The sequence below is a fragment of the Megalobrama amblycephala genome, linkage group LG3 (assembly GCF_018812025.1).
Source record: "Megalobrama amblycephala isolate DHTTF-2021 linkage group LG3, ASM1881202v1, whole genome shotgun sequence".
In the NCBI taxonomy this organism is placed as follows: Eukaryota; Metazoa; Chordata; class Actinopteri; order Cypriniformes; family Xenocyprididae; genus Megalobrama; species Megalobrama amblycephala.
In genome coordinates this window covers 17847408-17873891 of record NC_063046.1, presented here as the reverse complement: position 1 = coordinate 17873891, position 26484 = coordinate 17847408, and the positions used below count along the sequence as shown (strand labels likewise).

The 26484-nt window shown below is 38.2% G+C and overlaps 1 protein-coding gene across 3 annotated transcripts in view; it reads left to right on the top strand.

Annotated features, from left to right (window-relative positions):
* The window catches only part of igdcc3 (immunoglobulin superfamily, DCC subclass, member 3), a 100238-nt gene extending 86503 nt beyond the window's left edge, over positions 1-13735 (top strand). For all 3 annotated transcript variants that reach the window (XM_048184375.1, XM_048184378.1, XM_048184377.1), the window contains exons 8-14: positions 6706-6953; positions 9179-9343; positions 9525-9713; positions 10958-11062; positions 11157-11292; positions 11460-11694; positions 12622-13735. In XM_048184375.1, coding sequence (XP_048040332.1) covers positions 6706-6953; positions 9179-9343; positions 9525-9713; positions 10958-11062; positions 11157-11292; positions 11460-11694; positions 12622-12759 — 1216 coding nt within the window. In that variant the 3' untranslated portion in view covers positions 12760-13735. The remainder of the gene's footprint in view (positions 1-6705; positions 6954-9178; positions 9344-9524; positions 9714-10957; positions 11063-11156; positions 11293-11459; positions 11695-12621) is intronic.
* Positions 13736-26484: the final 12749 nt, after the last annotated feature.

The following is a 26484-nucleotide window of genomic DNA, read 5'->3' as shown; positions in this document are numbered from 1 at the left end:
TGTTATTGCCATATGACATCTCTGTGATCCAGTACTTAGATGCAGAAGTTTTGCGGGCTGGAAACCTCAAAAGCATGTAAAACAACCTATATAATGGTATTTGTGTGTGTATCCATGTGGGTTGTGCGATTCTCTGCCTGCCAACAAGCTAACACACAAAGAGACCTGGCGATGCTGACCTTCAAGAGGTTCAGAAAGAGGATTGATTTTTACATTTAACAAACATGCATGTGCACACATTAATCCAAAGCTCATAGGCAGCCTCCCCCCAAACCTATGTCATGCGCTCACAATGTGAACATACACACTCGACATGCGCAAACCTATTAGCTTGCCCTTTTGCCCTCACCTCGCTTTCATACATGCTCACGCTCTCACGTGTCTCCACTGACTGACTTTTGCGTAAATTTGGAACATCTAGAAGCAGGAGTTCAGATTGTTTTAATTTTTATGTCTTTTTTTTTTTTTTTTTGTACTGTATGTGTACATTTATGCATGCGTCATGCTGTTGGTCATACACATAGTGTACATTCTAATGTTATCATGCCCATATTCACTTATAATATTTAAAATGGCTGATGTTAGTTTTCAGTGTTTTATTTATTTATTTATTTTTGTTTATTTAGACAAAATAGTAAAAACAATTTGAATGTCAGCCATTTATCAGTTGTCGGCCATAACAAGAAAATAATTGTTGACTTCAGCCAGAATTTTAATTTGTTTACATCCATAATTATATTTCCCAATATGTTTTTTTTTGTCATCATTGAATGAACAATGAAGAATGTTAGATGCACAATAAACAGTATATCAGCACCATAATAGCCAATATGAGCAATTTTTTTATCATTATTTATCAGTTGTATATAGGTATCAGCTGATTTGGATATCTTTTGCATTTTACATTTTTTTTCTTTCGACTATTATAGCACTAATTCAAAGGGCATTAACTTAAAGAGAGAGCATTAGATCATAGCACAGATTTACTCTTTCAAATCTTTTGATGAGAACTGTTCTTTTAAGGGTGCGTTTGGAGTCTGTTGCTGTGCATGTGTAACAATGGTGAGTTGTGTGTACGCTGCGTTCCAAATTATTATGCAAGTCATATGTCAGTAAGATTTCAGTACAATAAACATTCAAATTTTAGTTTTTCTAAGAAAATGTTTGTTTGTAACTACGGAAGAGGATTAGGGCCAAGCAATAATAAAAAAATAAAACCATTTCGAGATTAAAGTTGTTAAATTTCGCGAAAAAAGTCGAAATAAAATGTTGAGAATAAACTCATTAAATTTCAAGAAAAAAATCATTAAATTTCGTGAAAAAAGTCGAAATAAAATGTTGAGAATAAAGTCATTAAATTACAAGAAAAAGTTGTTAAATTACGAGAACAAATTCGTTAAATTATGAGAAAAATGTCGTTAAATTTCGAGAAAAAAGGCGAGATAAAATGTTGAGAATAAACTCATTAAATTATGAGAATGAAGTCATTAAATTACGAGAAAAAAGTTGTTAAATTATGAGAACATTCGTAATTTAATGAATTTGTTCTCATAATTTAACGACTTTTTTCTCATAATTTAATGACTTTATTCTCAACAATTTATCTCGACTTTTTTCTCGAAATTTAACGATTTTTTTTTTCGTAATTTTTTTGACAGGAACTTTCATTAATAAGCCTTTATCTGACTGAGTTCTGCTGTGCTCTAAATCACTCACAAATGATAATTCGATAATCTCCATTCAGTTTTCACTCAGTATTAGTTGTTTTCATGCCTTTTGCACAACATTGCACTATTTTATGCTTTTCATCTTCAGAAAGATCTTTCTTCCTCCCCATATTGCATGAGAACTGTGACTTGCTTAATAATGTGGAACAACCTCTAAGTAGGGTTTCCATAGACCTGGCAAATTATTCTGTCTGAGATTGATACCAGTTATCTAAAAAGACATGGATAAATGAACAAACAAACATTTTGGTATTGGCCAGAATCTCAGTATTGGTGCATTCCTAAATTATACCAAAATGGTCTAATCCATTTTTTTATATTATGTTTATTGTAGTATTTTCAATTTTGAAAAATAAAGAGTACAGTCACAGGACAGAACCAAACACACCTACACAAATAGAGAGAAAGAGAGAGAGAAACTAAAAACATCTCCTTAAGTTGAATTTAGCTTTGCAGTTAACCATAACATCAAGTACAGGCAAGGGAGGTCAAGACAAATTTTGGGCCAGTGTGACTATATAGAAAAGGTAGGATTGTAGAAATGAATCAAATGAGATTTAAAAAAAAAAAAAAAAGTAAATAATAATAAAAAGATACCACATAGGCAACTTTACAATGAAAACACTGGTGATATTCAAGGAGACTGACAATAATAAAAGAAAACAATTAGATTTCCAATAGTGTCATCATTGTCTGGGATTTTTGACAAATACTCGAGAAAAAGGCCTAAAAGATGATTCAGATATTCAAATGATATTTAAAAAAGAAAAAAAAAATGTGAATCTTTACATTGAAGACCAGTGTTAAAGAAAATGACAAGAAAAAAGGGGCAATTAAATTTCAAATAGTGTCACCATGATTGATTATGACATTGTATAATACTGTTACTTAGATCTGATCATTTAAATCAGTCGTATCGTTGTCAAACACTTGTGAATGTGGTTTCTGACTGTATCCATGCAGGTTTGCAGACATGTGTTAGAGTGCTGCAGTCAGAGCTGAGCGGAGGTCATGCGGTTCAGTAGCTGCAGGAGCAGAGGGTGGGGTCACTGCCTGCTCCATAAACATAAAACACTATTACAGCAGTAATCAAAATGCCACAGTGACCCGCAGTCAAATCACACGGCACAGGCCTGCGCTTAGAAGGACTTTGAAGGTGGTTATATATTATGTCTGTATTTAACATACTGCGCATACATCCATGTGTGATTGTGCATTGTTGCTGAGTTTGATCATTTTTAATCTTGTAGTTTGGAAACTCTTCAAAGTAGGTGAGTGATGCACATACTCATGGACACAGGTTTGAATTGGGCCTGTGCTCTGTATTTCTACTTTCTTGTCCAGTCTCTACTGTCTTCTAAGTTAAAAAAAATATATATATATAGAAACAAATGACCATGCAGAGACTTTTTTAGAAACTTTTTTCTAATCTTTATTTGAGAGAACCATGTGGACAATGTTCACCATGTTTTGCAGCTGAGCAGTCAAAAACAGTGTACTCATTTCTTCCCTTTCTTTCCCTCTTTTTGTCCCTTTTTAAACTCAATTATGCGCTTCTTGGTCATTACCCTCCTCCAACCCATGCAAAATGGAGTGAGCTCTGGCCTTGACCTCTGACCTCTCCTGCAATCAGTCATTTCCACCAGGCTTTCACTGAGTGGAGAGACAGCTAAGCACCCCTGCCTAATATGTCTCTCCTCTACCTAACACTCCCACTTTCCCACCCACTTCTCATCTTTCCCTGTCTCTCTCTCTTCTAGAGGATTGTGAATAAGGGTGACCACCCCATTCAAGAGGCACTGCTCTGTGACGACTGTGCAAACATGCTCTCAGTGTGTTGAATAGCAGCCCTCCTGTCTCGGGATGCTCTCCGTCAATCCAAGGAGAGGCCAGAATGTATAGACAGATAGAGAGGGTGCAGATGGTCCCAGCACACTGTGTGCTTTTCCTCTTCAAACATCAGTATTCTGAACAACAATAAAGCACTTTTGTTGTAAGCAAATAAGTTTTTACATTTTATAAATAATTTTTTTTTTTTTTGGCAGATATTTCTAATTTATTGGTATTGGTTTGGTATTGGATGTTTGAATGGTCATTATCTATTTTTGCATTTACCTTTTCTGTAGTAAATCTACAAAGAAGTAAATCTTTAAAAACACTAATCATTTTGTAACACTGTTGAATGTAATATTTTGTGAATGTTAAACTTGATATACATTTTTTCATACTGTACTTTTTATACATAAAACTAAAACCAATTGTTTTAAATGCTAAAAGTTAAGTCTTTTATTTTTATTTATGTTTCTTAAAGGGTTAGTTCACCCAAAAATGAGAATTTGGTCTTTAATTACTCACCCTCATGTTGTTCCAAACCTGTAAGACCTTCGTTCATATAACTTTATTCAAAAATTTCTTCTCTTCCCTGTCAGACTCGTACGCAGTTGACATAGTGAATGCAGTTCAGTGCTTCTGTGTTTACGTTCGAACGCCAACTAATTTAGTAAACTTGAACTCAAATTGACCCTATTTGTAAACTGTTTTCTCCAGTCCTGATATATAGATAAAGTAACTAATTATTGATTTTTACAACGGAATGAATCAATACTGAACTTACTTAAGCTGGACAATGACACCATTTTCTTTAAGAGCTGCTGTGCAGCCAAAATTATTTACCAGTTATCACTGTAAAGCTGCTTTGACACAATCTGCATTGTAAAAAGCGCTATATATAAATAAAGGTGACTTGACTATTTACTTTCAAAATGAACTAACCCTTTAAAATAAGTTATATTTAATAAGCTAAATAAAATATATTTTTAAAAAATGTTATCCTTAACTCAACCTTAACTGAGCCAGTAAATATTGAACAACTGGAAAAGTCTTTGAATGTTGTTGTGGACAATGAGGGGTCTTTGGAATCAAAAAGGTTGAGAACCACTTGTATAGATGGTATGTTTGAGCCTTAGTTGGAGTAACTGACACTGACTGTGCTGCTTGTAGGGAGACTAATGTTTGTTACACTGTTCCTCAGAGAGCAGGCTTGACATTATGAATCATGGCTCAGAGTTGGTCCATAGAGCTCAGGGTTGGGGGCATGTCATGCTGGTGTGAAAGTACAAAAACAGCTGGATTTTTATTGTCAGCTTAATTAGTGTGTGTTGGCTGTACAGAAAAAGTGGAAGTGGTCTGAAGCTGCCAACCAGCCCTCCTTATTTATCTCAACATTCCTCCGTCAGAGATCTGTTAGCATGTTTTACAGCTGATTTAAACACTCCATACATTCACACAATGTCAAGCTGGTTCAGTACAGTAGAAGCACCTTTAAATGAGGTTTAAAGATGCAGTTTGGCAGAAGAGAGTCCATTTTTTTTTTCTTTATCTTTGTAATACATTTATTAATTTAGCAGACTGTTTTATCCATATCTACTTACAATGATGAATAATACAAGGGATTAATCCAAGGAAGAAGGCAATATACTAATAAGCACCAATACAATTCAAATTTCCATAAGTACCAGAGCAGAAGTTTAAGTGCAGAAAGGTTCTTGACTGCAAGAACTGCAAAAAGCCTGTTTGAAGAGGTCTCTTCAGTCATTTTCTAGAAGATTGCGATGGATTTTGCTGTTTGGGTGAAGGTTCATCCCATCAAACTGAGAGAAAGTGACCTTGCACCACTAGACATCACCATTTCAGACGTTCGAATTGAGCACAGAAATTGATTCAGCCACGTCGCACAGAGCAACACTGACCTAAAAAATCTGATGACAAACGTGATCCCATACTATCAAGATACAAAATAAAAAACATCTGCTTATATCTACACCTTGGTACGGTAAATGTAGCAAGAGTTGAGTGCTGTAGCACCTACCGTATGTGTTTGAGGGGTGTACATAAAGAGATAAAGATTGCTGGAGGCTGGTGGTGAGACATGAAAAGAATAAAAGAAAGGACGATAATCTCTGAGACTGACTAGCATGTAGAAAAACCCCTGCTTGTAGGCTACAGGCTTTTAAAGGAATGCTTTCACGTACACGCATACACTGAACGCCTTCTCTTTTTCCCATTCACTCTGAAGCAGCAATATCATAACAACCCTGCCATTTGTCAGAGAACACAAACTGCATGCAAATAGATGACAAAAAGAAGGTGTGGTTTAGCAAGAAGTCGCAGTAGGCTGAGAGCTCTCATTTCCATATCCTGGCCCTTTAAGTGGTAAAAATTCATTTTTTTTCAAGGCCTCAGGATTAAGGGAGATAAAACTCCTGATTATATATTCAGCACTAATAATGCTCCCCCCATCCACCATCACCGTATCCCCCAGCAATGAAGGGGAGCACAATGGAGGAGGTGTTAAAAAACATTGAAAGAGTGAGAGCAGAAAAATAAGGACTAGTGAGAAGAATAAAAAAAGTGAAAAGGAGGATTCAGAAGGGAGGAGTTTGACAGATGGTTGGGTTTGCTTCATGTTAATGAGCACCCAGAGATGGTGGGTGCAAATGGTTTGTTTTGTTGCATCTGCTTTTTTCATACCAGTTACATCATTTACACTGGGAACAAGGTTAGACACATGTGTCAGTGTGCTTGGGACTTTCTGATAGGATGCAAATATTATACAATATTATGAAGTTCAATATTAAAGATGGATATTCATTTTGAGATTTACTAAAGATTAGATTTAAGTGTTATTAAATTATTATCATCTAACACTCACATAAGGTTAATCTTTAAAGATTAACTTTATATGAGTGTTAGATGATGGTAAAGATTATTTAAATGTAAAAGTAGGGAAAATAAGTATCCGCAATTAAATATCCAATATTGGTTGATATATATTCAATACTGACTGATAATTTGTTTATTCTTTTATATCAGCTGATAACAAATGTCATACCGAATCGCACATCCCTGCTTTCTGACATTAGTTTTTCCTGCTCAGATTAATAATCTATCTCTATATTTCTCTCTCCTCTTCTGCTAGTACTCTGACCATCTATGGAGTAACCCAGGAGGATGAGGCCATATATCAGTGTATTGCAGAGAACAGTGCAGGTTCCACACAGGCCAGTGCTCGTCTGACCGTGCTGTGGGCTGACGGGTTGCCGGGTGTGCCCACAGATGTACGTGCAGATGTCCTTTCCCCAACTTCCATTCAGGTGTCCTGGAAAGAGCCCACCCAAAACACTCAGGACATAATTGGATATGTGCTCCATATCCGCAAGACTGCTGGTAGGAAAACTGCTTATGAACCTAAACACACACACACACAAGCACGCAAAATCAAATAAATCTAATTTACTCAGCTGTTCTCCAACATTGAATGTAAAATGCTCTTCAGTAAAACGATACTTTATTTAAAGTGTAAATGCAGATTTCCACAAACATTATGAAATACATATTTTATTCAGTCTTCACTCTAGGCTCTCTCATTATGGAAATCAGTGAGATTTAAAGTCGATAGCAAATCACTGCTTTTTTCCTGTTGCCATCAGCTGTGGTAGCAATTGAAATCTATGCAGCATGTCAGAAAGAGACAAACTGAACACTTTTACGTAGTTGAGCTAGAGTCTTCATCGATCTTCATCAATACCCTTAATCATTCAAAGGATTAAAGGTACGTTCACACTTGTAGTTTGGTTCCCTTGGTTCTTTTGGTCCGGTCCAAAAAAAAAAAAATTTAGTCCTGGTCGGCTTAGCGTTCAGATTTTATCACTGAACCAAAAGATACTACACCTAAAAGCATATGGATATGTTCACAACCTGAATGGTTGGCTTTTATGATGTATTGCCTATTTTGAGACGAAACTTACCGAACATCCAAAACAATGCAGTGTGCTGAAATAAATGCGCTCGTTGTATGTTTGTAGCCTACATATGATGGTATTTTTACTGTGAAGAGCTTATAAAATGTGTAAAGGAGTCAAAACAGAGACAGGAATCCCTCCGTCACACACACAAACGATCTGCTGTGAGGAGACATGGTTCTGATGCCTGTACTGAACTGAGATGGGCAACATTACGACTATGACGGGGGGGAAAAAAACAGATATGCATGAGCATTCTGTCCTTTTTAGGGTCTCATTTTCCTGTTTTTGGTTTGTTTACACGTCTTTGGTCCGTGTTGCACTCATATATCATTCAAACTGCACCACAGTTAACTTGGAAGTGGACCGAGACCTGTTCAGTGGTCTTGGTCCGTTTGTTTGGTGTGCACCAGCGTTCGCATGGCAGCGTTCACACGTTCAAATGAACCGCACTAACAGAGCAATCACACCAGGGTTCGTTTCAATCAAACCAAACATGCCAAGTGTGAACACCCTTAGGGTGCTTTCACATTAGCACTTTTGGTGTGCACCCAGGTTCAATTGATGTCAGAGTTCGGTTCGTTTGGAAAACTGTGAACGCTGTCTTACGAACTCGGGTGCGCACCCGCGAACTGTACCCGAGGTTGCTTAAAAAGGGTGGTCTTGGGGAACGGTTCATGTGAACTCTGGTACAGTTCACTGCTGATATGAACGCAATCATACTAAATCGCAGAAGTGAACCGGTATTAATGTCGTATGATTTGATAAAAATGTCTTTGTGTGTTTCACTCACTTTCCTGAATAGCCTGACTAATGCATAGCAAGCAGAGAGCTGGATATCTCATTTCTTACCTTCAGCGTTCTTTAGAGCATTTGCTGTACATTCGTAGCAGGTAGACGCAAGTGCCATTACATACTGGAGCTTTGGAAACAAAACCAGTGGTTCAAAAACAAAAATATAAAAGTGAGGTGAGCAGTTACTGTTGTAGTCTGACTGAAATCAAAATTCTAAAACACACATAAAAGTACTTGGTGGTAAAGAATGCGAGAGTGTTTTTTTCTGAAAGCTCAGCATGATGTGTGTGTATTCAGATATCATTCCCTCTCCTGGGAAGATTTAAAGTTGCATGTTGATGTTTATTTGTGCTGGAGCAAATAGAGCTTAACAGCTGATCTGAGACCAATGCTAAAGTGCTCTTAAATGTCCTCTGCTGAGCCTTCTCTTTTTTTCTCTCACCCTTTCTCCTCTTTGTGGTCTTACAATGACTAATAGCCACTGCTGTAATTTAGATTTCAGATATGTCTATAGTATCTTTCATCTGCTGCAGCCTCATTGCTTTACAGCACTGTGGGATATGTTTTGGATTCCGAGCCATTTATAATGTGTATTATCACTTACAGCAATTTGGCATGAATAAATAATATGGAAATATAACATTTTACTGCAGCCATAAATGTGACTAAGAGAGCTGCCAACATTAAGAGGTGGGCAATTGTCGGGGTTAATCCTTACTCTTACGCCAATGATTTCACTCTCTTGCTCCATCTTTCTCCATTTGGTTTTCTCTCTCATACCGTTTTTCAGTGTTTAATAATGGTCTCTCATGGTCTCTTTCTTTCCTTCGTTCAACCTTCACACTTTACTTTCAGACCCAGTGGAAATGGAGTACCAGGAGGCTGTGAGTAAAATGACGCTGCAGCAGGTAATTGGGGATCTGGAGCCTTCCACCAGCTACAGCTTCTATGTGAAGGCTTATACGTCCCGCGGAGCCAGTAAAGCATCCGAGATGACTGTGGAGAGCACTCTGGGAGAAGGTATAAAAAACATTTTTTTAATATTTATATAATTCCCAGATGTTTTAAGTTGTTAATTGTGCTGACAGTAGCCAACTGAAGAAATGACTCACCGTATTAATTCAATGTCGTTCAGGGTAAAGTTCCCACCTGTTGTATTTCCTGTGAAAATAAATTTTCTCTTGTTCCTCTGTGTTTGCAGTCCCTGCACCACCAACCTTGTTCACAAAGGTGATTAATTCGAGTGTGGTTCAGGCCACGTGGGAGCCCTCCACTAAGATGGGCCAGCAGGAAGGATTCAATCTCTACTACCGTAAGGTCCCCGTCCCCCTCTTCATAGGACCCGTCACCTTCCCACGTAATGTGACCCAGTACAACATCACTCAACTGGGTGAGTCTGGCCACAGTGGGCTTTATTCATGAAATAAGAGCAGAACAAATTTCTTTGTAAATAATACATAAAACAAAATTTTAAAAATCGTATGTTATATTCTTTTGTATTTTTGTTGTGTTAACAACGGGACAGTTAATGTATGCATGGATTTATAAACTATTTACATATTTGCTTGTTTTTTCAATGCCCTATTTATTTATTTATTTGTATTTATTTATTTATTTACATTTACCTGTTAAAAACCAGTGGGTTACATTATTGTGAAACACAATTAATGCTTGTATTTATAAAAATATAACATGTCAGTGAAGCACAATTAATGTGTACATTTATTTAAAGGTCCCGTTTTTCGTGTTTTTTTGAAGCTTTGATTGTGTTTATAGTGTGCAATATAACATGTGTTCATGTTTCGCATGTAAAAAACACATTATTTTTCACATAATTTACTTATCTGTATACCGCTGTTTCCACTGTCATAAAAACGGGCTGATGACTTCCTTGTTCTATGAAGTCCCTCCTTCAGAAATACGTAACGAGTTCTGATTGTGCCAGCGGTTCCTGTGTTGTGATTCGACAGCAGTTTAGCGCATCTTGCCCGGAAAAGTCACGCCTCTTACCATAACGTGGAGATGCAGCGCTCAGTGTTATTGTAAACATGTCTTTAATTTTACCCTATCAATTTGAGCCGGAATCAGACCCGGTGATTGGACTGCGGGATGAAAATAACAGCGTTTCGACGACATGGCGACAAACACACTCTACAAACGCAACTCTTGTGTATTCCTGTAGGCGGAGGTTAGTCAAAAAACTGTTTTAGTGACGTCATTAAAGAAGGAAGTAGAGGGATGTAGTCCAAACTGGCCGTTCGATGTAGGCGACTTCTGTTAAATAAAATATCTCGCTTGGCATTGAACTTTGAGCTTTAAAATTTTACAGATTTTATTTATACTCTAACAACAACATTACACACTAACTAAAGTTTGAAACATGGGATCACGAAGAACGGGACCTTTAAAAAAGCATATGATAACATGTCAGTCATTGTTGTTGTTGTGGTTGTCATTATTATTATTATCATCATCATTATTATTATTATTAAACATTTAGCCTGTTTTCTTTACAACAATGCACAATTCATTTTGTATTCCAAAAAACAAAACAAAAAATCGTAACATGTCAGTCAGAAGTCATTTTGCCATTGAGATATGTTTAATATTCCTCTTTTTTTCCTCTCTCGACAGATCCTTCTTTTGTGTATGAAATTAAGATTCTGGCTTTTAACCAGCATGGAGAGGGCAATGCCACCCTCCGCTTTGTGTCGCTCAAGGAGGCAGTGGAGAAATCAGGTGCCTGATGCAACACACTTGTTCACTCCTACACATGCAAGCATAATAACTCAGTCACATTGACTGTGTGAATGTGTGTGTTCTCTTCCTGCAGTGCTAAATACCCCTTGCGACTGTGTAAAAGACGAACAGAATAAAAGCTCCACCACAGGCATCATCATCGGCATCCACATCGGAGTCACATGCATTATTTTCTGTGTCCTTTTCCTCATGTTCAGCTATAGGGGCAGGTGAGGAAATCAATGCTGTCGATGTGTGTATGCCACTGGTATTGTTTTATAGTGAATGCAGTTGCTGTAGGCGTTAGGTGTCAGAAAAGAGTTTTATTTTAAATCAATTTCTTTTTCAAGTCAACATACTTCTTTGGATGCAGAGTTGAATCATTCTGTCTTTGCAGGCTGAAGATGTGTAAAACCGTGCAGGCCACCCGACAGGCGGGCCGTAACCCAGTAGGAGTCTTGCAAGAGTCCTCCTCCTCACAGGGGGCTTTGGCCCTTAACGGCCCCCACAGGTTCAGCCCAGATGGGAATGGAGGAGCCCACACTGCAAAGAGCTGCACAGACTCCAACGAGATGGAGAGACTCTTCTCAGGACCATCCCACTTCTCCCATCCACCTGACACCACCCACACAGTGAGCCTTGGGAAAAATGCATACATTTATAGACATGTTGATTGCATGGTTATGGTTCTTCTCAGAGAACAACTTTATGAGTGCATGAAAAAGTGGGATGGAAAGATATGCATTTTGAAAACAAAAGCATAACTGATTGACTAATTGAGATTCCTTGACCTCACAATAACTTAAAGGATTAGTTCACTTTAAAATGAAAATTACCCCAAGCTTTACTCACCCTCAAGCCATCCTAGGTGTAATTGACTTTCTTCTTTCTGATGAACACAATCAGAGTTATATTAATAAATATCCTGATGCATCTAATCTTTATAATTGCAGCGAATGGGACCAATGAGTATGAAGCTGAATAAAGTGCATCCATCCAAAGCATGGTTCCAGGGCTTAATAAAGGCCTTTTGAAGCGAAGCAATGTGTTTGTGTAAGAAAAATATCCATATTGAACAAGTTATGAAGTAAAATATCTAGCGTCCACCAGACCGCCTTCCGTATTCAACTTACGAAGAAAGTGTAACTGACGCAACATCAGTTATGCTTTCTTCCTAAGTTGAATACGGAAGATATTTTACTTTAAATATGGATATTTTTCTTACACAAATGCATCTCTTCGCTTCAGAAGGCCTTTATTAACCCGCCGGAGCCATGTGGAGTACGTTTATGATGGATGGATGCACTTTCTTGAGCTTCATACTCGTTGGTCCCGCTCACTGCCATTATAAAGCTTAGATGCGTCAGGATATTTATTAATATAACTCCGATAGTGTTCATCAGAAAGAACAAAGTCATATACACCTAGGATGGCTTGAGGGGGAGTAAAGCTTGGGCTAATTAGTGAACTAAACCTTTAAAGTACTATATTATTATTACCATGTTTGGTTATGTTTACCATGTTTTTTCCTCATTCTATTTGTATATATTTATTTTCAGATTGAGAGCTCTTTGGTCTCCTGTCCATTGAATGAAACTCAGATTTCAACACTTCCCCTTGATGACTTCAGTCTGATGGAGGAGTGTGAGGTGCAGTTCCGGCAGCATCCAGCAGAGGGCCAACAGGATGAAGACTGATGAAGAAATGAAGGCCAAGAATATCCTCTACTCAGACTCCTGTCCAACTCAGGTTAACTGAAGTATTCGTCGTTTTTAGTTCTGTTTTTATCGTGCAAAGAATATATTATTCGTAAGTTAAGTTCCCTTTGTGGGAATCACTGGACTGTATTGCCGGGATCCCTCTGGCCTCATAGTGGATGAGGTTCTGTGATGGACAGCTATTATTCCTCATTGGTAGGTGAACAAATACACTCTTGTAGTTACAACTGGCAGCATATGGTACATTCTCCAGTCACTAGTATCTATAAGTGACTTTATTCGATGACTTCTGTGCAACAGAGAAGTATTTTTCCTAGTACCACACATTAGTTCTCTTTTTTGATATGCTGCCTCCTCTCAACCTACCAATGATTTCACAATCCCATCCAGCGGAGACCAATACTTTCTTCCAGGGATTTCAATCTATTCTCAGGATTTTTTTTCCCACTGATATCAATGTGTGTGTTTATTTTTTATTGGGTTTCAACCTTCATAAAGACTTTAGACTCAGCTATGTGAACCTTAGAATTTGCAACAAAAAACCTACCTCAGCTGGAATGAATGTCTTGTTGAAAGTCTTTGAGATCTGCATCTTGCTGTCTGTTCTGTTTTTATACACATCATGCATTCAGTCAAAAGAGAAAAGGGTGCTTCTCTACCTCAGATTTCAAGGACTGCCGCTCTCCTGCTTCCTGCAGAAGCAAAAAAAAAAAAAAAAAAAAAAAAAAATCCAACGTATAGCACTTCCAAATGTTGAAGTCAATGTTCTACCTCAAAATAACAATGTTATTATTGTCGTTGTGGTTCTTTTCTCATATTGAAACACAGCCTCTGTTTGTAAGATACTGGCTTCACTATGGTGATTAATTGCTGTGTTTTGATATGTCAGTACCTCATGCCAGTTGACAGATGACATTGTTCTATGAATTCTGCTTGTAAAGATGTTTTGATAGTGTCCTTGTATTCGCGTAGAATTCTTTTTTTGTTCTATGTTTCCTGATCAGAGTATTTTTATTTTAATCATAGTTGACGCTGAAAATGGAAAGACTTTTTAAGATAAACTGCACTGTTACTAATGTCTTCAGGATAAAAATACTGCTCTCAGATGAACCGCCGGAAGAAGAGAGGCCACCGTACGCAAAGCTGAATATAAACATAAAATGATGTTTAGGGAATTTAATAGTTTGACTTCATGTGTTTTGCATGTCGTGTGACAATGGAAAGGGGGGATGAACAAGTATGTAAAACGTTCTTTACAGAATTAAGCACATACAATGTTTCTATGGGTGCTGATAGAAGTAAGTGGTGATATAGATTAGATATCACGTGTTGTGATATTTCGTGAAGAATCGAAACTTTGCCTGGGTTGTAACTACAGGACTTGTGATCATTTACAAGCTCAACTCCCTTAGAGGCTGTTACTGTTGAGGCTACTCTGCTGCATGTTATGATGTGAACGCCAAACTATGGAAGAACTGGGCATTCTAGAATTCTCCAGGAAGTGAACATTCCATTAGGAGCCAAAGCCACTGGAGATTCTCACGGCTTCTATGCGGAGTTCCATAATTTAAATTTTTTTTTTTTTTTTTTTTTTTAATGTCCCAAGCCCCTCATTCATGTTTTTAGTGCCACATTGACCAGGGAGCACAAAGTGCATCAGATGTACGCACATAACTCGCAACCATAACATCTGTTGGCATTAGAATGCTCAGAATGCTGAGTAGAGGATGCCTGAGCTACCATCGGTCATCTCTTCATATGTCTGGCCAGCTATTGAATTGCTTTTCAATTGCTTTTCACTGTGTGCTCAGCCACCCAATCCAAGACCAGCTGTTTCTTTTAGCGGGGAGGAAGAGTTGAAAGTACCAGCAAGATGTTCTTTCTCCTCTGGTGTCCCATAGTGCTATGGTGCATATATATTTTTTTAGTAACCTACCTCGACACAGCAGTCATGCTCTCAGGTCGCTCCTATTCCGATGGGGAGATTGTATTTTTTGTATAGTACACACACATGCACACATATATTCACACATCAGAGGAGAACATCTCCTTTGGGCCCTTTAGCAGATCAGTGCGTTGCTTTAGCTTTTCATGCTCTATGATTTTGTGAATGTAAAGTGTTAGTTTTTTTTGTTTGTCTGTATCAAACAGTCATGTTTGCTTTATTTCCGCTGGTTCAGATGACTTGTCCGTCGGTTTTGCCACTATCCCTTTTTTTTTCTTAATTTAAAAATAATCATCATGAATGAGTGTAGATAATGAGTCAAATTTGCATATTTTCATAACGCCCACAAATTCTGTATTCAATCTTTTTAAGGACAAAGTAAGCCTAGATAATCAAAAAATCCCATTCATATAAGGTATATTCACTCAAATCCTGTTTCTGGAACAGAACTGCACAGTATATCACAATGTAGAAAAGACTGAAACTATGTGCTGTATATTTATTGTACCGAACGCATTGTAGTGTTGTCAGTGGAGACTGTAGATGCTTTGTGTTGTCTATGTACAGAGAAGTGATCAATTCTTTGGCTGTGTTGAATAGAATTAATGGAAAAGAGTCTGAACACCGGTATTTGATACGCTGTGCTGTAGAACTTCGTCCCTAATAATTAAAGTCTCTATGAAATGTCATTTTTGTACAGTTTTGGTACTCTTGACATTCCTGTAATAATACGACGCAAGCAATTCTCAATACTGTTACATTTCCAAAAGCCATCTGCGGTTAGGTGCACCTTTGTTAATTGTTTCCTGATGGATTTGGTCTTGTGATGTTTGTCAACTTATTGTGTGCAGATCAGTACAATTGAGCATTTTTAAAATGGTAATAAGCATCATCAGGCTTCATGTTATAATATTTATAAGATGCCAGTATGACCTCTGAGTCTTGTTTTATAGAAAGCAATGCTTCATATGGTTGAATCAGGGTGGATGTTGGACCACAAACGGACAGGTGCTGTTTTCAGTTGATCAGATCATGTCGTGTTTATCTGTGCTACCTCAGACCAGTGACATGAAATCCATCTTGAGCTTCTCCTCCTCTTAGCCTTTTAGGGAGGTATTTAGTCCTTATCTGCATTTTAAATAAAGGGGTAATCTGAGCTGTTTCGCAGGCATGGAACCTGTGTTGATAATCATCATGCTGAAAAGTCTGTATCTGTGATAAAGCATTAGAGCCACAGACTTTCTGCTCTGCTCATAGTGCTTGATCTCGCTTTGTTTCCATTCAATTTTTAGTATCGTTTCTGGCTCAATTCCATGAAAGAACAAAGGACGTTTTACCAAAATGGCCCCTCGCCACTAGAACCCACTTCGCATCCTATATACGCGCACACGCGCTCACACGCATGTAAAGAGAGACATGTTTGTGTCAGCATTAGTGCCGTGTCCCAGATTCCCCCAGGGAGACTCAGGGATGAGGCATTAACATGTAGCAGCTTCAGCTCCCGCCAGCACTATGGCAACACCGACCTATTCACAACAGCAGAAAGACGTTCAAACGTTGAATCTGTAAAACAAACAGTGTTTTGTACGGGATAATATGTACCAGTTTCAGTCTGTAAAGCCCCTTTCAAGAACCAGGATTACATAGGAGTGTGAACCCATAGCAGCCCAACTGAGAGGAATTTATATGCTCGCTTTCACAGTTGTACTCACGCAGAGGCTTTAAACTTGTATTTACATACCTTGATCACAAAGGTCTGAATGATATCCAAATCATTTCACTTACTGAAGCACGAGGTCTCTAGTAGCATCTTGGGATTTCTGATGCTACCATGTGAACATCTAGTGCTATGATGATGTTTATTACTGTTAGTAAAATCTTGTAGTTCTGTACCGTTCATAAAAATGAATGGGAAATGTGTTTACTGTGATACTCTTACAATGGAAGCAGAAAAGTGGCCTGTGGGGGTTAAAAATAGAATGTTTTTTAATGCATGAATTATTTATTAAAGGATTAGTTCACTTTGAAATGAAAATTACCCCAAGCTTTATTTGCCCTCAAGCCATCCGAGGTGTATGACTTTCTTCTTTGATGAAAACAATCGGAGTTATATTAATAAATATCCTGATAAGTCCAAGCTTTATAATGGCAGTGAGCGGGACCAACAAAGCTCAAGAAAGTGCATCCATCCATCATAAACGTACTCCACGCAGCTCCGAGGGGTTATTAAAGGCCTTCTGAAGTGAAGCGATGCATTTGTGAAGTAAAATATCTATCTTTCACCAGACCACCTTCCGTATTCAACTTACGAAGAAAGCGTAACTGACGTTGCGTAAAAAGGGGAGTGGCGGAAGCTGGATATTTTACTTTATAACTTGTTAAACATGGATATGTTTCTTACACAAATGCATCGCTTCACTTCAGAAGGCCTTTATTAACCACCAGGAGCCGTGTAGAGTACGTTTATGATGGATGGATGCACTTTCTTGAGATTCATAATCATTGGTCCCATTCACTGCCATTATAAATCTTGGACGTGTCAGGATATTTATTAATATTCCTCCGATTGTGTTCATCAGAAAGAAGAAAGTCAAATACACCTGATGGCTTGAGGGTGAGTAAAGCTTGGGCTAATTTTCATTTCGAAGTGAAGTAATCCTTTAAATACTGTTTAACTGAGTTTTTTTTTTTTTCACTTTTCTGGTAGAACCGATTTTATTCCTTTAGGTGGAGGTTGGACAACTCCATTCCATGTGCTTTGCAGTTACTTATAACTTTGCAAATACAATAGTCTCATGCTAAAACAAGTTACGTTTTTGCTTTTGATACAGTTCCATATTTTAAATGTTTATTTGCTGGGCCTCCCACTTGACTTCTTGGCTTCCATAGTAAGTTTGTTACTGCATTGGTGTTTAATCGACAGCATGACACACATAGAATCCATAGAAATTAACCTGGAATATTCATATTTGTTATTGTAAAGTACTAAAGTGTAAATCCTGTGCTGTTTCCAGAGAATTGTTTGTACTGTTGTGAAATTCACATTGATAAAATCTAATATTTTACAGAATAGATAGCAGGCTAGTTAGCAAGCACAATATGTTAAAGAGCGTTAAATGGATGGCACTAACAGTTCTTTCATTTCTTGTGTTAAAATGACAACAAACAAGTCTAATTTGACCCTCTTTTAGGTTCCTAACAAATCTCAGCTAATTTACAGAGGCTGTACATTCAGTTTTGTCGATGATATGGTGAATGTAAAGATGACCGTCACTTCTGTAAAACTGTGTTCACGACTGAAGCACTGAAAATCTCTTAACAATGGTGCTATTTCTGTCACTGCTGCATATTATTGGATGCTCTTGTCATTTAATAGCATTTTCATGTTCAACTTGTTCTTTCGTTTGGATATTACTGTGGATATTTACTGTGGTATTCCACAAAACATTGAATATCACCTTGCATTATTCGAATCTGCATTGTAAAGTTCTGTGTAAAAAAAACCTGTGTAACCTGCGAGGACTTGACTGACAAAATGTGTTTTGTTCATTATGCATTGATGTCTCAGCGCAAACTGTATTTGTGTATAGCTATTTAACCCCCCTCAGAGCTGCATATGATTATGGAAATGTAACGCACTTGCAAGGTTAGCACAGTTCAAATGTGTATCTCCATAATCCACCATACAAACTTTAATTCTGGAGCTCAGCAGGAAAACAGGCAAGACAACAATGCCTGAGGACAAACTCCAGCAAGCACTGACTTTTGTGCTGCGTATGACTCTTCAGCTAACTGTTTTGCCATTCAGCCATTTCTCTTCACAGAAAAGGTGTCATTGTAGAGGAAGTGAAGATGGCACAAGAGATCATGTTTCACCGTTCAGTTCTTCATGTGAGTCACTCTCTGTTATTCAGGTCCAGGTAAAATGACTGCATTGGAAACACTGTTTCTATCAGTTTGTCATCTCCAAAGTTGATGTTTGTAACCCCCTCTGACCACAGACGGTCAGTGTTGTGTATGTACATATGCATATATTTGTATGTGTACATGTATATTTATATAAAGAAAGAATACTCGACCGTTTTTAGTGGTTTGTATTGGTTTAGGGTTCATTGTGAAACACTGTTTAAAGTCAATAACAATCATGACAATAAACTAGTTCTAGTTTTAAAAATGATTACTTTGTCAATGAATTTAATTTTCCAGCATCATCACAAATCGTGAAAATATTTTTTTACAGTGTGCCTAACATTTTTGTGTAAACTGTGATAGATTTCAAGGTACTTTACACAACTTAAAGGTGCCATCGAATGTTTTTTTTACAAGATGTAATATAAGTCTAAGGTGTCCCCTGAATGTGTCTGTGAAGTTTCAGCTCAAAATACCCCATCGATTTTTTTTAATTAATTGGGGCATAATTAGAAATGCGCCGATTCAGGTTGCGGCCCCTTTAAATCGCGTGCTCTCCGCCCCCGGAGCTCACGCTTGCCTTAAACGGTGCATAAACAAAGTTTACACAGCTAATATAACCCTCAAAATGGATCTTTACAAAGTGTTCGTCATGCATACTGCATGCATGCGTCGGATTATGTGAGTATTGTATTTATTTGGATGTTTACATTTGATTCTGAATGAATTTGAGGCTGTGATCCGTGGCTAACGGCTAATGCTACACTGTTGGAGAGATTTATAAAGAATGAAGTTGTTTATGAATTATACGGACTGCAAGTGTTTAATGAAAATAACAATGGCTCTTGTCTCCGTGAATACAGTAAGAAACGATGGTAACTTTAACCACATTTAACAGTACATTAGCAACATGCTAACGAAACATTTAGAAAGACAATTTACAAATATTGCTAAAAATATCATGTTATCATGGATCATGTCAGTTATTATTGCTCCATCTGCCATTTTTTTCGCTATTGTCCTTGCTTGCTTACCTAGTCTGATGATTCAGCTGTGCACATCCAGACGTCCTGCCCTTGTCTAATGCTTGAACATGGGCTGGCATATGCAAATATTGGGGGATTCAACATTAAATATTGGCGTACATATTAATGAGCCCGACTGTTACGTAACGCCTGTTCTTCGGAGGTCTTTTAAACAAATGAGATTTATATAAGGAGGAGGAAACAATGATGTTTGAGACTCACTGTATGTCATTTCCATGTACTGAACTCTTGTTATTTAACTATGCCGAGATAAATTCAATTTTTAATTCTAGGGCACCTTTAATGAATCCTTGCTAAATAAAACAATTTCTTTCAAAAAAAACCCCCCAAAAAAACAAGTTGTGTTCTGTTGTGCGTGTTTGAATACAGTATGTTTGCATATATACTTCTTTCTTCGGTGTGTGAGGATCTGAATTTCCCTTTTCAGCTCTCTGCTAATTGACGAGCTGCAGTGTTCAGTATATTGCAGATTAATGTGGACATGCATGAATTATTTACCCAGATGCACAGGCAGAAGCATTTATCACACTATATTTCCCAGCAATTGGAACTTTTTCATCAGTATCTCTGATCTAAAATGTCATTTATGCACAAGATACCTTGCTTAATTTAATTTCTTTACTATTAGGAAATGAATGTGTGATTCTTTAGTAGTATGTTCAAGCTGAGAATATCAGTTAGGATCAAACCAGTGCAGACGATGATTTATTTGGGCTCTAATTCATCAATACCAGATTCAATAATGTTGTGCTCTGCTTCCTTACCAAAAAAATAAATAAATAAAAATAAAAAAAATCAAATGATCCTAATGCACAGACCTGTTAAATTGTATATTTAACTTACAGATAAGTCTGTGCCCAATCTTCCATTGTCTGAAATGAACATATAAGTCACTTCCTGTTCCAGTTAATATTCCACACTGAATACTATTTAAAGTATAGCATGAATAACGCTTCATGCCCTCAATAAATCTGTGACTGTTCTCTCTTCTCTTTCATCTCTATTTCCCTCCGTTTTTTTGTGTGTGTGAGAGAAAGATGAAGTGTGCGGTCGTTGTTGTGCTGCTTTCTTCATTATCTGTGTGCTGTGTATCAGAAAAAACTGCCCATATAAACCAGTGAAACCCAACACTGGCTGGCCCTCCTCCACTGGGCCCCTCTGACTCAGACCCCTGGAGAAGAGCTGCTTCCTTACACTTTCAAAGAGAATAGGACAGAGGTGAGCAGGTCAGGGTGCATTTTCTTTCTGTCTTTCTTTCTCTCAGCCATAACATAGCTCCCAGGTGACTGCTAGGGAGAGGGAGGAAAAACATCCTCCTAACATGTTGCAAATCAGAATCAGCCAGGCGGTTCCTACTGCTTTTCTCTGATAGAGAGTTCTGTCTGTATGTGTGAGGGCATCTGTGTGTGTGTGATGAGGATGTCCATTTAGGGGGCACTATGGACAAAATCACATACCAAGAAAATATCATGTGGTGTGTGCCCCCATTTCAGCCAGTCATTCCCTAAATCCTGCCCTCTGTGCTAAAGAGAGACACATCTCACATTTGTTTCGGGTATGTGTTTTCTGTTTTAAAATATTGCGCTACATTAGATTTGCACGGTAGGATATGATGCAACATTAGCAGAAGGAACATTCTTTAAGACGATAATATAAAGGAAGTGAGGAATGAGTCCAGGGAGTTGCTTTGGGCCACTCCAGAAATACTATTATATATATTTGCCAGAAATAAATCCACTGACCTTTATTGCAGCTGAAAGGGTGTCTTACGTGAGCAGAGATATAGAGTGCTGATTCCACAGAGATCCACGTGTCCACACAAGCTCATACACACAATTCTGAGTCTGATCAAATCCCAAAACAACAAACACACCATAAACCTGTGCACACCCCGAATCTGTTAGCCCCTCAGAGGACAGGGAGCAGAGATGAGGTGGGGGAGGCAAAGAGCCTCCACACCTCCTGACAGCAGTGTGTGAAACAGGACAAAGAAAGAGAGAGAAATCATAAAGCTAAATTCACTGTCATTCATACAGTATCTACACATGCGAACATCCAAAGAAAAGAGGACAATCTGTGGCAGAGCAGATAAAACAGTCTAAAGAAAGGAGTGTGTGTGTCTGTGTGTGATTTGTAGCCATATACTGAAAATCCACCCAGTAGTAAAACGTTGCCTTCACGCAGCAATACAATAACAGTTATTTAGCTTTTTTAGTGGAATGTCAGTAATACTTTTCCAATTCATTCATGCAGGGCTAATCATACTCCATTGTGTGCAAGTCAAATTGCTTTTCCCGGCCTCTGTTCCTGCTATACAGAGAGAGAATGAAGGTTGTGCTGCAGTGTGAAGCACATCAATAGAAAGCTAGAAAAACATTGCAGGGATGTAGGAAGAGGGGAAAAAAGCAGATAGTGTGAGAAAGATGGAAAAAGCAGCATCCATTTCATCTGTTTAAAAACCTTTATCAATACGGATGCACAAAATGTTGAATAAACTGCCCAGCTACCCTCCCTTTCTACCACATTCTCACTCTGACAATATCTCCAGAGAGGAGTGCAGAATAACATTCTTCAAGTGGAAGAACTGTATACATATATACGTATATCTATAATATAATAGTATATATACACATTTATTTTTACTACATAATGTTGATCCTCCAGCTTAACCAGTCTGCAAAATCATATTGGTTTTAGTGGGTCTTTTCAGCTGGTATACTCTTGCTATACATCAACAACTGTGTCGTTTGTGTCTATTTTTATTTCTCCTGAGGAATCAAAAGAGGATCATCTGAAGAAAGTTGATACTTAAATGACACGAGACCGAGAATCACCGTTAAGTCCCCTGGGATATAAAAACAGCAGTCCTTCCTCTAGGTAGTTAGCATGTGTGCCACTTGGGTTGTTCATAAAAATATGTTTTCTGTACAATGTACAATATAATGCATCAGTCTATGTTATCTGCCGGTTCACGTAAAGATGTAGGGATATATTTTGAAACAAGGGCTTGCAAATGTTAAGTGAAGCTAATGCTAATGTTCATGGTAAACACTGGTGACCTATATAGGGTTAAAATAGGTTAGAGAGATTCACGTCCCTGTCTGTGGCATGATAGGTGCAAAGAAGCAAATATACCCCATGCCAAACACAAAATTCTGCCTGTAAATTAAATTCACAAACATTGCAGGCAGGTTTGAGGGAGATATAAATAGATGTTTATGCATCTACAAATTCAAAGAGCTCTTGTATTTTTATGCATGACATACCTGAACTTCTTTTTAGTAATAGACAGAATTATTTTGAAAAGGAGGCAATAATAATGATTTCCAATAATGCCTTGCTCAGCAGAACCGAAATGAACTTGATGCACATTTATGTATATTCTCTTTATTTTTGTAGCCGGGCCCCTTGTTTCCTCCACTGGGATGCAAAGTTACACAAATCCACATAAGAGTCACCTGAAGAGAGCATCCGTTTCCTGAAAAACAAGCTTGAATGGGGCTTCCCAGGAGAGCATGATGATGGAATGTGTCTTCAAACTCCTCAGACACCACTTAGGTAGAGAGCGCTACTGAACGAAGAAAGAACCCTCTGGTTTTCAAATTAATTTCACTGAATCTTCATTTTCTCCCTTACTTCGTCGCTTTAATGGTATCTCTTACCTAGTGCCTGCCTCAGACTAGGACACACAGACTGTACTGAGTCGGGACATGACGTGGGATCCAAGTGCAGGCTTTATTAAGCAACGTTCGTGGTCAAACAATGGCAAACAGGTACAGCAAGGACAAGGCAGAATCGTGGTCATGGAACAGGCAGTAGATCAGGGCAGGCAGATATCAAACACAAGTCCAAGACAGAGCAAATAATTCAAAGGGCAGGCAGCAGAGAAACATACACGGGAAACAGACAGGATCAGTAACACAATGTCAACACTCAGAAATGAAAACCATAGTAATACAAGACCTTGCAAAGTGTGTGAGGAAGAGAGGGGCTTAAATAGTCTAGGTAATGTGCTGCAGCTGGGTGTGGTGATTAGTGATTGGTGGAGTGAGTGCAGGTGATTGGCAGGGAGGATTATGGGAAATGGAGTCCGGGAATGACTGGAACTGTGAGACAGACTGTCTGGTGGATGTTTTACACAATATAGTGTTTTCAAACTGGAACGCTCCAACCTGACGTAATGGCAAATATACAATATCTCAGGAAACAAAGTTGTGTTTACAAGTTCCTAGGCTGTTACAATGATACATTTGCAAGACTCTTGCCGTTCAGTCTTTGAAAAAGGGTATTGGGTTTTTTATTTTTTATTTAGTAGGCCTAGTGTAACGGAGACCAGCTAGTAGTTGCTGTGCGAGTAAACCTCACTCCTCTGATCTCAAGAGATGCTCTAGCGACTGACGCTAGAGGTTGCAGCCTTTAGCCTCCTTGTTAGAGCGTCCGACTCCCACGCCGGAGACCCAGGTTCGAGACCCGCGCAGAGCGGGGTGAGAAGGACCTGGGTCGGAGGGGTGTTACACTAGCAAATGAAAAGTTTTGTGTCAGACACTCTGCTCAATTACTGTATTTTTTTATTTGGCTTAATCATTCAAAATAACATTTTAAGCAGAATCTCACTAGCCGACTTGAAAAACTTATCTGCTGTTTTTGAAGACATCTAGCCCATTGAAATGCATTCAGCCTCAGTGGCCACCTCAACTTCTTGTGCAGAGCAAAGCATGGAATTTGCATGTACATTTTTAGAAAAATAAGCACAAAATTACACAAAACTACAATGTAACCCCACTCTTGATCTGGATCAGACTTTTCGCTGATACTCAAACGTCTGCAAGACTGTCAGATTCATGACTCACTGTCGTAGATGACCCTGTCTCATACATGAGCAGACTGAGTGCTAATATGGGGTGGGCATCACTCTAAGGGGCCCCTGTCACTAGTTTTAAGAGCCGAGGCCTGGGTGCAGACTCCAGAGATCATGGTGAAGAAGAGAGGGTTATGATTGTTTGCCCAGCTGTCTGCTGGAGTTGAGAAAGACAGGTGATGGGTGGTGGATTTGGTGGGAGTAGCTATGACCTTCTTCATAAAGATAAAAGAAGACTGAACAAAGGATCCCTCTCACATCATACATTAGAGGGGGTTTGTGTGTGAGACAAAAAAAGAAGGGGACACTGTCAGCCTTCTCATATAGGAGTCGGGGTGGAGTGATGGTGTGGTGGTTTTGTTTTCACAAGCAGCAGGTCTCCATCTCTCCTGTCATCCTCTCTACTTGTTTGTCTCCTCAGTCCGTGTCTTCTCTCCTCTAATGCCATCCTCATCCAGAGACAAACTAATCCTCTCAAAGCCTTGCCATCCCACAAGAACGCCATTCCTCCCTGTCTTTTTAATTTGCATTTTTACCCACATGTCCAGGATGAACAACTGAACACTTTGGGTCTTCTTACATGTATAACAAATCACTGTCACCCACTCAGAAATGTGTATATAATCCGCAAGCTCACCAACACTTATGTGCAATAAATTCAATTTACTTAATGCTGACATTAAAAGGATGTGGCATATGTATTCATCCAGCCCTCTGGAAATACAAGTATGGGGATGGGAAATCTTACAGAGCAAAAATTTCCATTTGTCTTGTCATTTTGATATGTGTAGCCTATTTGAAGCAAAATTCAATACCTTATAGTATACAGTTTGATGCAAAAATATGGCCAAGAGACAAAGATCAAAGGATAGAGAGACGGAGAACGAGAGGAAGATTTTGCCATTGTTTATAAGTCCAGCACAAAGATTCTTGGGGTCAGTCAATCCCTGGATTTCTGTATGAATCTAGGGAGGATTTATTGCCTCACATTTCATCATCCTCTATGGTAGTTTTATGACTGCTGCTTTTGTATTGAAATAGCTAGCCTACTGTAAAATGTCTCATGAAACATCTCTTGAACATTTCCACTGAGGTTCAAGATGTGATCATAAGTGTACTATGAATAAATGTGTGACCTGGTTCTTTCTGTCCGTGGTTCTGACTTTACATTCAAATGCAGGTCAATGGTGATTAATTCTTACAGGACTCATCATGGTTGCAGAGGGGGCTGTAAAAGGCTGGAGGAAGAAGATCATGTGGTTGTTAATCACTGAATCAATATTAACTCTTTAAATAATCAGATCTTGACAGAGGAAAATAAAGGTTATTGCTTTTTTGCTTTAATCAATGAATCACGTTATAGCATGGCTGATCAACAGAGCACGAGAGGAACGCGTAGTTTTTAGCGTAGCGTTCGTTTCTCAGCGTAGCGTTCGTTCCTCTGACCTCTAGTCAGTGTAATTTAAGACCCACATGTTCTGTCTGTCTTGCATATTCAGATTATTATTATTATTATTTTGCCAACTCAATGAGTAGTAAAGCATTGTTTTAAAGAAGTCACATCAGACTCGTTCTGAGTGAAAAGAATCAAACCATTCAAAACAAAACAGTGAGATAACGCATACTGCCACCTGCTGGCGAAAAGCGGAAATATGTAGCCTATAAATAGCTATTTTCCACATTTTGTGTTCTCAGTCAGGAAGAAATATTTAATTTATACAGTAATATGAATTCTGTGATATATATTTAGAAAACAGCATTTATTAAATCTATTTTTTATCAGTGCAATTGGAATTAGCTATTTTGTTCCTTTTTTTGTTTTTCCTTTTTTGTTATGGCTAATACTACTGTAACTCTCTCATGTTAAATTTTAAATCTGTTATTAAGATCAAGAAGATTCACTCACAGTACAGGAGTAAAATGTCAAAATTGCTCCCTTTGCTCTC